Below are 11,126 nucleotides of genomic sequence, written 5' to 3' on the forward strand. Positions count from 1 at the left end.
GTCATTTCATTGATAGGCCAACGTGTGAGTGTGCCGTTCATAAATATCTCCCGAGCTCATGGTAGAAAACAAATAATTTGACAAAGATTTTAAGTCATCCCGGGCAAAATAGATAAGTTGTCTTATCAACTACAGTAGCCTACTAATAATTGTAATGATAGAACTGCATGATGACTGAGAATGAGTGTCATTAATTAGGCTACATAGCCATTCAAGTAATCTTGGAACTGGGTAGTGTAGTGTCGTCTTTCTGCCAATTGTGAACCCATATCGCGGCACAGCTCGAGATGAAGCCTCGAACGTCACACGCTACGTCATTACGCTACGTCATTTCGCCTACGTGAAGCCTACTCGATAGGGAGCTCCGTTGGGGGGAGGAGCCGAGGTACTCGACACGCGCCCCTATGCCTCGACGCAAACCATAACTTCACTACATATAGTAAGTTTCACCGACGACTGCTTCCTCAACTTGGTCCAATACAAAGCTGGACTTGCGGAACGTCTGGAAATGGAGTCCGGTTCAGTACCAACACTCCTCGGCTCAGCTACAAACCTCGGACAGGTAAGTCAACTACCGCTATATCATCGTGTTGCTTTACTGTATATGGTTACCTTGTTACCCTAGCATTAGCTCTACAGCTACCAGCCCAGTTACTGTCTCTAATGTAAAGGTAGATGGTATCAGGTATGTGTGTGAATACACGCACTGTAATGCGAGTGTTGTACACTTCTTTGGTATTTGGATAACCGTTCTGACTGAGCGGGCACCTCTGCAAACCAGGGGGATCACACGAGAATGGGCAAAGTTCAGCAAAGGGGGTACAGGCACTGATCTCTGCTGCTTAGATACCGCAAGAGAATGTCCCGAATCTTTAAGAATGTCTGCTCATATGGAAGAAATTAACAAACTATGATTATTATCCGGCCTATATCATATAAATACATTAACAGTGGAGATGAGGTTTTAAACGGCGCCGCGGAGACGACGCTGAAGTTGGCATCCGATTCGCAGCATCCGATTCGGCTTGAAAACCACTTAGAATCTTCAAATCGGTCCTGATTGAAAACCACTACACCTATACTCTTCAAATCTGGACTACATTATCACAGTGAGGTTATACATTATGTAAAACATAGTTTCAGATTTTTGAAACCTTTACCCTATTTGTGAAAATGCAATGCGGTCTGGACCCCTATATGAGCCTGTATTGCATTTTCACAAGTCTGAAAATATGTTTTACATAATGTATAGCCTCACTGTGATAATTTAGTCCAGATTTGAAGAGTTTAGGTGTAGTGGTTTTTAATCAGGATCAGTTCTAATGCGGTCTGGACCCCTAAAAAGCATTAAAATGTGCCTTTATTGCATTTTCACAAATAGGGTAAAGGTTTCACAAATCTGAAACTATCTTTTACATAATGTATAGCCTCACTGTGATGATTTAGTCCAGATTTGAAGAGTCTGGGTGTAGTGGTTTTCAAACAGGACCGATTTAAAGTGGACCAGCTGCCGAATCGGATGCTGCGAATCGGATGCCAACTTCAGCGTCGTGCCGCGGAGTCGGGTCCCTCTGTTCCTAGCTTGTGTAGCTACTGCCAGGTGTAGGGTCCAAGGGGTCAAGATGAACAGACTTCAAACTTCGGCTGCACTTTGAAAAATGTGCTGACATGCACACAGTACACACACAGTACACGAACAACACTGTTCGTGTGTACTGTGTGCACTCATGCAAGAATGAGTTTACATCTCAGTGTAGGATAAAACAAGTGCAAAAACGACAACATATGCTTTATTTTGCTGACCAAGCATCGTAAGAAAAGTTCTTCTGCTACTTTCTCGTAGATCGTACCAGCTTTCCCCGTCTTCATTAAATGCGACTGCATCACCTTCTCTCCCATGATGGTCAGCAGCTTGCGGATATCAGTATCCCTCCAGTTAGAACAACTCATGGTGATATCGCTGCGTTGTCTCTGTTGTAGAGACAACGCAGCAACACCTCTCTACTACGGGTGTAGCGAGACACGTATTTGTACCGAACCGTCACGGTACAGGCACCTCGTGCGGTTACAGAGGTGTACCGCCCGGGACGGCTATATATATATATATATATATATATATACATACACAGGGACGGCTGGTATTAATGGGCAACGCTGTTCGTGTGTTCTGTATGCATTAATAATAAATGAAATTCATATAGCGCTTAATATGGTACTCTAAGACGCTTTACATATTGCTCTATCAAAACTGTAAGACAGACTAGGAATAAAAGAAAAACAGGTTAAACATGAAGAATAAGGTGGGAGTTAGGTGGAGAAGGCTAGTGTAAAAAGGTATGTTTTGAGTGCAGCTTTGAAAGAAGAGAGGGGTGGAGAGACTTTGATGTGGGAGGGGAGTGAATTCCAAAGGGTGGGGGCAGCAACTGAGAAGGCCCGATCCCCCCCAAGTCCGTCGCTCAGTCCGTGGAACTTGTAGCAGGTTGGCAGAGATGGACCTGAGGAATCGGGAGGGGGCGTGGTGATGGAGGAGGTCGGCAAGGTAGTTCACGGAGGACAGGTGTGATGTGTTCTCTGGAGCGAGTACCAGTGAGGAGGCGTGTGTAAATCAATATGTTATGCAAGGATTGGATATATAAGGAGCCGAAGTCGAGAACATCGGCAGTGACTTTGCAAACCACTCGGAGGCTATGTGGTGCCTGTTCACGGGTAGTGGGGGATTCAGTAGTGATTCGTTTCCGTGATTCAGTTCGCTTCAGTCAGTTCGCCAAGACGAGTCGATCGGGAATCGTTCGTTCGTTCAGTCGAGTTTCCGGTAGCGGTGATTCGAATCAAGGAATGCACGGTTCTCAAACTCAGCTCCTCCCTCGTTCTCATTCTCAATCGTCAACATTATAACTTTAACCAAAAACAGCGGGATTGGGAGTGTAGTTGATTATTGAATGTTTAACATATCAGCAAGATAATAGACTTGATTTAGCAATGATGGTGGGGGTCTCGGGTGTTTTAGGCTCTCATAAACAGAACCCTGTGCAGCCCAAGACTAAATCTACAATGGATGGCAAAATGAACACTGCCTACAAAATGGGAGCTGGTAAATTGTGAAAAATGCATTAAACTGTAATCAGAAAACGCGGTTATATGCTATAGATAGACCCTATAGTATCTGTGGTATAAAGGCTGGTTCGACTTTGAAATTACAAATATGCACACTTTACGTTGAAATTATAGACCGTCACTATTCCCATTGGAACGAATGGCGTGGTGACTTGTCTTCACAACAAGAGCTGGCGGGTTGTAAAAATGTTATTAAACTGTAAAAAGACAATGCGCCTATAAAATTGAACAAGGTCCGGTAACTAAAAATTCCTTCCAATAAAGGTCAGAAGTTACTGCTTACATGGTCTGTAGTCAACATCTGAGATAGATCGGGCGGCGTATTGCATTGCGTATCCGACATCCCGACAGAGAACTGCTGAGGGGTCTCCGTAGTTACGGAGTCGTATTACGGAGTCGGAGTTGTATACTTTGGCTAAACGGTCCGGGTGGAACTCCGACCATATTAACGCTATGTACGCCGCATTTACAAACTGCGGTACACAGTGACGGCTGGTGGTGATTTTGGGTGGGTGGGCTAACGAATGCATTACATTTATCAATACTTCACAGGGCTCCAGACGCCATGAGGTCACCTTTATATCTCTGTTCATAACTTTCATATAATGTGAATGATTTTTAAACAAGAATAAGGTGTAGAGAAAGGCGTGTCTTTATTTGAGGCACAATTATAAATAAAAAGAAAAATAAGGTGTTCAAAGTGCTTCACTGAGCTGAAATTGAACATTTCGAACTAAACCATTAAGCAAAATACAACTTTTTTTTGTTTTTAAAGTATTACACAATTAAAGTGTTGACCGGTCTCCCTTTGCACAAAATGCGGCTGTAGACGATCACACACTTTTTGGTAGAGACGTCTGTGTCCCCGTCAATCATGAAGGACATGTATGTGGCGTTTCCGACGTCCGCAGCTGTCTTTTGCTTTAAGGTGTCGCCTATTACTGCAATGAATTGTGCACATGCCATCTCATTGCTATACGTCGGGTTGACGTTTAATCCATTTTTCTTCATGAGAATAATTTCGGATTTAAATTTTGTGAATGGCAACTCCTCTTTGGCAATGTTATATGCAACATTAAATTCGATCATTTCCGATTCCTTAGAGAACCTTATTGTTACTGCCTGTCGCTGAAATGCAGTTGGGAGAGGGGCCACTTTCTCTACACACTTGTCACGTTATGTTGGGTTATTTAGACATAGGCTTTTTTAATGTTTCGATAGGAAACGTTGTTGACCCGCTTACAAATGCACTATTACCGGCCATATTCTGACCGCACTCCTGACAGTAAATCTGTACATCGTTTGGTTGATGTGTCCCCAATCTCTTCACTTCCATTTTTTCCTCCAAAGACATTAAAGAAAACCGATTAGAAAGTAAATAATGCACTTCGTTCATTTTCATGCTAACGCCCGCCATACTGCACTTGCGCTACTGTGCTGTGATTGGTCGAGGGTCACTGTACTGTAGCTACTGTGCTAGGTCAGCCTTTGGGCTAAACTAATTTAGCCCAAATGGGAAGCATATGATGGGGGCGTGTCAGGGCACCAGTCAATCAAACGTCAATGGAAGCTTACGCTACTGCGCTTGGGCTGAATGAAATTAGCCTAAATGGGGGCGTGTCACGACACCTGTGAATCACAATAAAATGGCCGCTTACGCTTGGGCTGAATTACTTTAGCCCAAATGGGAAGCATATGAAGGGGGCGTGTCACGATACCTGTCAATCAAAATAGAATGGAAGCTTACGCTACTCCGCTTGGGCTGAATACAATTAGCCCATTCACAGGAAAAAACCGAAGATATGTCATTTATCCTGGGTTCTTCTGTCACTTTTTGTTGCTGTTGCTGCTTTAGGTTCTACCAAAATTTAAACAATATGTTTAATTATATTTTTTAATTTTTACTGTAAAAGGTAGGGAGGGCTTAGCCCTGTTAGCCCATTTATACCAGCCGTCCCTGTTTGTATGTATATATATATATATATCTAGCCGTCCCTGGCGGTACACCTCTGTAACCGCACAAGGTGCCTGTACCGTGACGGTTCGGTACAAATACGTGTCCCGCTACACCCGTAGTAGAGAGGTGTTGCTGCGTTGTCTCTACAACAGAGACAACGCAGCGATATCACCATGAGTTGTTCTAACTGGAGGGATACTGATATCCGCAAGCTGCTGACCATCATGGGAGAGAAGGTGATGCAGTTGCATTTAATGAAGACGGGGAAAGCTGGTACGATCTACGAGAAAGTAGCAGAAGAACTTTTCTTACGATGCTTGGTCAGCAAAATAAAGCATATGTTGTCGTTTTTGCACTTGTTGTTTTATCCTACACTGAGATGTAAACTCATTCTTGCATGAGTGTCTTGAATTAAAAAAAATAACATAAAAATGCATAATGTGTCCTTCGTGGGGATTGAAAACTATTCTGTGCAAATGAAAGAATATTGTCTTGTGTGTGTTTCCTTCTCTGTGGAAAGCAGCAGACCCCAGACACCATTTCAATCAAGGTTGAAGAGGATATTGGTGGAGGCATGCCCGCTGTAGGTTAGTAATACACATTGCATCCATGGAAGCAAACAACCTACCAACTGAGAATGTACTCGATTCTAACTGCACTGAAAAGCCTGGTCCTCTTTGGAAAAGCATCATGACCAGCGCCCTGTTAAAACAAGAGTCAAATTTGGGAGTAGCATTTCAAAGATGGAATCAGTCAAGAGCCCAGAAGGGTTTCAAGACAGATTCCCCATAAGCTGGTTTATCATTCTCAAACATCAATGAATTCAGAACGTATAAATGTTAGCTGATCAGCTTACAGGGAAGGACACGTTGTCGCTTGCTATTGTCAAAATAGAATGATTGTGCTTGTCTCACATGTCGTGTTGTGCTCAGATCATTTTGCGCTGGTGTTCGTTCAGTGTCCTCCACCTGGCCCCCGCTTGAGCTTTGAGTCTAGGGAGGAGGGTGCTGGAGGAGACATCCCTCTCCAAAACTCTGAATCTTTGTCTGCAGTACACATTTTAAACCCTCTATGTCAATGGTACATTTAAATAGTTTATTTTATGTGTACAAATACACACTTCCTCCTTCTATGCAAACAGTGTATCAAAACAATGACTGTCTTTTTTTTCTCCCTCTGCAGAAGACTGCGATGCCTTTGGAGACCGTAGCACGCAGCGCGGGGCCACCTCAGAGAGTCTGGGTGTGGACAGCCCTGGCTCCTCCCACCTGGCCAGACACAGGGAGGAGCTGAAGATTCTGATCATCCATGAAAAAGGGGAGGGTAGACTGGCGATAGACGGCCATGACACCCTCTTCACCGCGTCAGAAGTGGAGGCCCTGAACTCGCTGTCTGCGGACCACAGCGCGGCCAAGAGCCTGGAGCGCGGCGAGCGGCTGGTCTGCCACGAGGAGCTGAGTGTGCAGGTTGGAAATCATCTTCTTATTCAGCATCCAAATGAGAGGCTTCCTCTGTTACAACTCCAGCACACACCCTTATAAAGCACACTCCTCTATGAATTAATGTTCCGTAAGTGTAGCCTGCCTATTGCCAGACCAAGCTCAATCGTAGATTGCACTTTGGTCTGGGGAAGCTGCTGTCATTGTCTTCAGCACAAGAGGCTTGATCAACTTGTTCAACTGACTCTGTCCCCAAATGGCTGCTTGCCGTCGCTTCCCTGTCGTCATTGTGTTAAACCAGCCAATAGGGCGCCAGGGAGAGAACTAACCAACTTGGTGATTGGCTTCTCCAAAAACGTATCGGAAGCAGAAAGAAATGAATTGATCTTCTCCAGACCCTTCTACAGGGCGGATTCAAGTCACCGTCAGAACAGGCTGGGGGCCCCCAGTCTATCGTAGGGGGGGATCAACAACTATTCTGTGCAAATGAAAGAATTTGTCTTGTGTGTGTTTCCCTCTTTTTGGAAAGCAGCAGACCCCAGACACCATTTCAATCAAGGTTGAAGAGGATATTGGTGGAGGCATGCCCCCTGTAGGTTAGTAATCCACATTGCATCTACGGAAGCAAACTACCTGGATCAGCTGAGAATGTACTCGATTCTACCTGCGCTAAAAAGCCTGGTCCTCTTTGGAAAAGCATCATGACCAGCGCCCTGTTAAAACAAGAGTCAATTTTGGGAGTAGCATTTCAAAGATGGAATCAGTCAAGGGCCCAGAAGGGTTTCAAGACAGATTCCCCATAAGATGGTTTATCATTCTCAAACATCAATGAATTCAAAATGTATAAATGTTAGCTGATCAGCTTACAGGGAAGGACACGTTGTCGCTTGTTATTGTCAAAATAGAATGATTGCGCTTGTCTCACATGTCATGTTGTGCTCAGATCATTTTGCGCTGGTGTTCGTTCAGTGTCCTCCACCTGGCCCCCGCTTGAGCTTTGAGTCTAGGGGGGGAGGGTGCTGGAGGAGACATCCCTCTCCAAAACTCTGAATCTTTGTCTGCAGTACACATTTTAAACCCTCTGTGTCAATGGTACATTTAAATAGTCTATTTCATGTGTAGAAATACACACTTCCTCTTTCTATGCAAACACTGTGTCAAAACAATGACTGTCTTTTTTTTCTCCCTCTGCAGAAGACTGCGATGCCTTTGGAGACCGTAGCACGCAGCGCGGCGCCACCTCAGAGAGTCTGGGTGTGGACGCCCCTGGCTCCTCCCACATGTCCAGTCACAGCGGGGAGCTGAAGATCCTGAGTGTCCACGGAAAAGGGGAGGGCCCACTGGCGGTGGACGGCCATGACACCCTCTTCACCGCGTCAGAAGTGGAGGCCCTGAACTCGCTGTCTGCGGACCACAGCGCGGCCAAGAGCCTGGAGCGCGGCGAGCGGCTGGTCTGCCGCGAGGAGCTGAGTGTGCAGGTTGGAAATCATCTTCTTATTCAGCATCCAAATGAGAGGCTGCCTCTGTTACAACTCCAGCACACACCCTTATAAAGCACACTCCTTTATGAATTAATGTTCCGTAAGTGTAGCCTGCCTATTGCCAGACCAAGCTCAATCGTAGATTGCACTTTGGTCTGGGGAAGCTGCTGTCAGTGTCTTCAGCACAAGAGGCTTGATCAACTTGTTCAACTGACTCTGTCCCCAAATGGCTGCTTGCCGTCGCTTCCCTGTCGTCATTGTGTTAAATTTTGTTGCACAGCTTTGGCCATTTACAACGGTGAAAACAACGAAGAAAACCAAATATTATACTCATGAAGAAGCCCTCACGTTGATTTTGGCTTCATCCGAGGACAGCGAAGACAGCCAATATGACTCTGAGAGAGAGGAGATGTTCGAACAACAATTAGACGACGTCTTAGATCGGTGAGTGACGCCATCTTTGTGTATTTTTGTGTGTGGGTTTTTATGCTTACAGTGAACAATACAGTATAGTTATATAGTATACATTATATATATAAATGAAAAAATGATATAATATAAATATAAATATATATATATATATATATAGCCGTGAGTGAAATCTGAAAGAAAGTTAGTGTGTGGGGGGTGTAGCTTACAAAAGACACCAACACAGACCCTTTGTTCACAAGTCTAGCATTTAATGAATGATGCTAAATGGGTAGCCATTTAGCACCACTTATGCTAAATGGTTAACCATTTAGCATAATTTAGGAAATGCTAAACTTGTGAACAAAGGGTCTTTGTTTTGCTGCTAATTGCAGCAAGGCTAGCAATACAGTCATTCTGTTTATGTACAGTTATTTCCTGTTGATTTGTGTAGTATGTAATATCATATATCGGTGTTTTTTTGTTTTCTATGTAAATAACACCCCATTGAATTGCATTTATATATTTCTTCATTATATTTGGTGACATTTGTGCATTGCATTGTGTTTGTAGGTCAATGTCTGAGGACAGTGATGCAGATTGGGAGCCGCAAAGCCAGACAGGCAGACCCCCGGCCCCCACTCCTACTGAAGGTGGTCGTCAGAAGCGTCAGAGATCGCACTCTGCAGCCACCAGTGCTACCTCCCCCGCTGCGTCGTCCACCGCCACACCAACGACTGGCCGTTCCCGTGCTGCACGACGTGTCCGGGGGAGGGGCAGGAGAGGAGGATACCGAGGAGCCTCTCGAGGACCCTCTCGAGCACCCAGCGCCGCCACAGGGGAACAACAGTGGCGTGATGTGGGGGATCACGACGTCGAGCCTGCCCTCCTTGACTTCGTGCCGGTGAGACAGCCTGGACCACAGCAGCAGACCAGAGTGGCAACCAGTCCACTCGAGTTTTTCAGACTGTTCTTTACCGACGCTGTGCTCAACACTTTGACGGCGAACACCAACGCCTACGGAGCCAAGAGGCACGACGGAAAGCAAGTGGTCTGGCACAACATCTGCAGAGCGGACATTTACTCCTACCTCGCCATGGTGATCTACATGGGGATGGTCAAATGCTCCACGCTGCTGGACTACTGGAGAGGGTCCCGTCTCTACAGCCTTATATTCCCCCCCTCTGTGATATCCCGAAACAAGTTCCTGAGGATTTCCCGGGCTCTCCACATGAGCGACATCACAGCAGACGAGGAGAACGTGGCTAAGAGGGGGACGCCGGCTTACGACCGCCTGTGCAAGATCAAGCCCCTTTACAGCCACATCGTCGAAGCCTGCAAAGCCCACTTCCAGCCGGGGCGACACATCTCTATCGACGAAAGGATGGTTGCATCCAAGGCCAGAATCTCCCTAAAACAATACATCAAGAGCAAGCCCACTAAGTGGGGATATAAGCTGTTTGTTTTGGCAGATTCTGGCACTGGATACACCTGGAATTTCTTTGTGTATGAGGGCAAGTCACCTGGTTATGGAAATGGGCTGAGCTATGACTCCGTCATGTCACTCTTGGACTTTGATCTCCTTGGTACAGGTTATCAACTTTACGTTGATAACTTCTACACAAGCTCCCACCTTTTTCTGGACCTGTTGAAGAAGAAGATGGGGGCTTGTGGTACCATTCGTGCGAACCGGGTTGGTTTCCCCAAGACCACAATCAATGACTTCACAAGGGGCACTCCTCGGGGCGCCATCAAGTGGATCAGGGACAGTGAACTGCTTTTTGTGAAATGGATGGACACTAGAGAAGTGGTCATGTGTTCCACCATTCACAAGGCGTTCACCGGCGACACGGCCCAAAGGAGAGTGAAGACGGCTGGAGCGTGGGAGGTCGTCCATGTCCCCATTCCAGCAGCAGTCAAGGACTACAATCAGCATATGGGGGGGGTGGACCTGTCGGACCCACTGATTGGGTATTACAGCGCTTCACATAAGACGATGAAATGGTACAAGACATTTTTTTACCATTTTTTGGACATTGCTATTGTGAACGCTCACATATTGTACCAGCAGTGTCAGAGGGGATCGATGACTCAGAAGGAGTTTCGTCACGCCCTCATCGAGGAGCTTGCGGACCTAGGAACACCATCCACATCCAGGCCATCCACCTCACAGGTCGCTGCACCCCCAAACCCAGCAGCATCCCACAAGCCGCAATACTTGGATGAACAGGATGAGGCTAAGCGGGACTCTGCGGGCCGGGCCGGCAGACGGATCTGCAAGCTGTGTCACAGAAAGACACCAGTCGGGTGTTCGACGTGTGGCGTTCCCTTGTGTTTTGTTGCCACAAGGGACTGTTATAATGAGTGGCACACACAACAAGGGATGTAGAACGGCCCAAAGTGTCCTGACAGCGCACTGTACTGATTTTGTGTGGTACTGTCTTGTCATATTTTCTTATCATATTTTTTGTATATAGTTCACTCATTTTTCATATTTTGTTATTGGCACAAGTAGTAATAGTATATTGCAGAATAATAAAATCCTTGTTTGAAATTCAGTCCAGTATATTCTGTCATTTTTCTATGATGTTTACTATCCGGTAGTGTCTCATCACATGACAATATCTCAATATGGCCATATCAAATGAATGTGTGAAAAAATTATGTTTTGAATCATGGAGAAAGGTTTTATAGTCACCAAAATGCTTCAGTAATTTTTCCAGTGTC

At 45.6% G+C, this 11,126-nt stretch overlaps 1 protein-coding gene across 2 annotated transcripts; it reads left to right on the forward strand.

Moving 5' to 3' along the window:
• The first annotated feature begins 261 nt into the window (after positions 1 to 261).
• On the forward strand, positions 262 to 10,957 carry LOC115542074 (piggyBac transposable element-derived protein 4-like). Of its 2 annotated transcripts, none has more exons than XM_030354168.1 (5): positions 262 to 562; positions 5,592 to 5,658; positions 6,254 to 6,537; positions 8,272 to 8,435; positions 8,973 to 10,957. In XM_030354168.1, the coding sequence occupies exons 1-5, from the start codon at positions 509 to 511 to the stop codon at positions 10,786 to 10,788; spliced, it is 2,385 nt and encodes a 794-aa protein (XP_030210028.1). In that variant the 5' UTR covers positions 262 to 508; the 3' UTR covers positions 10,789 to 10,957. The 2 variants fall into 2 exon arrangements, with proteins under 2 accessions (XP_030210028.1, XP_030210029.1); XM_030354169.1 differs by having other exon boundaries at positions 263 to 562; positions 5,595 to 5,658.
• The last annotated feature ends 169 nt before the right edge of the window (positions 10,958 to 11,126 follow it).

The sequence above is a fragment of the Gadus morhua genome, chromosome 4 (genome assembly GCF_902167405.1).
Source record: "Gadus morhua chromosome 4, gadMor3.0, whole genome shotgun sequence".
NCBI lineage: Eukaryota > Metazoa > Chordata > Actinopteri > Gadiformes > Gadidae > Gadus > Gadus morhua.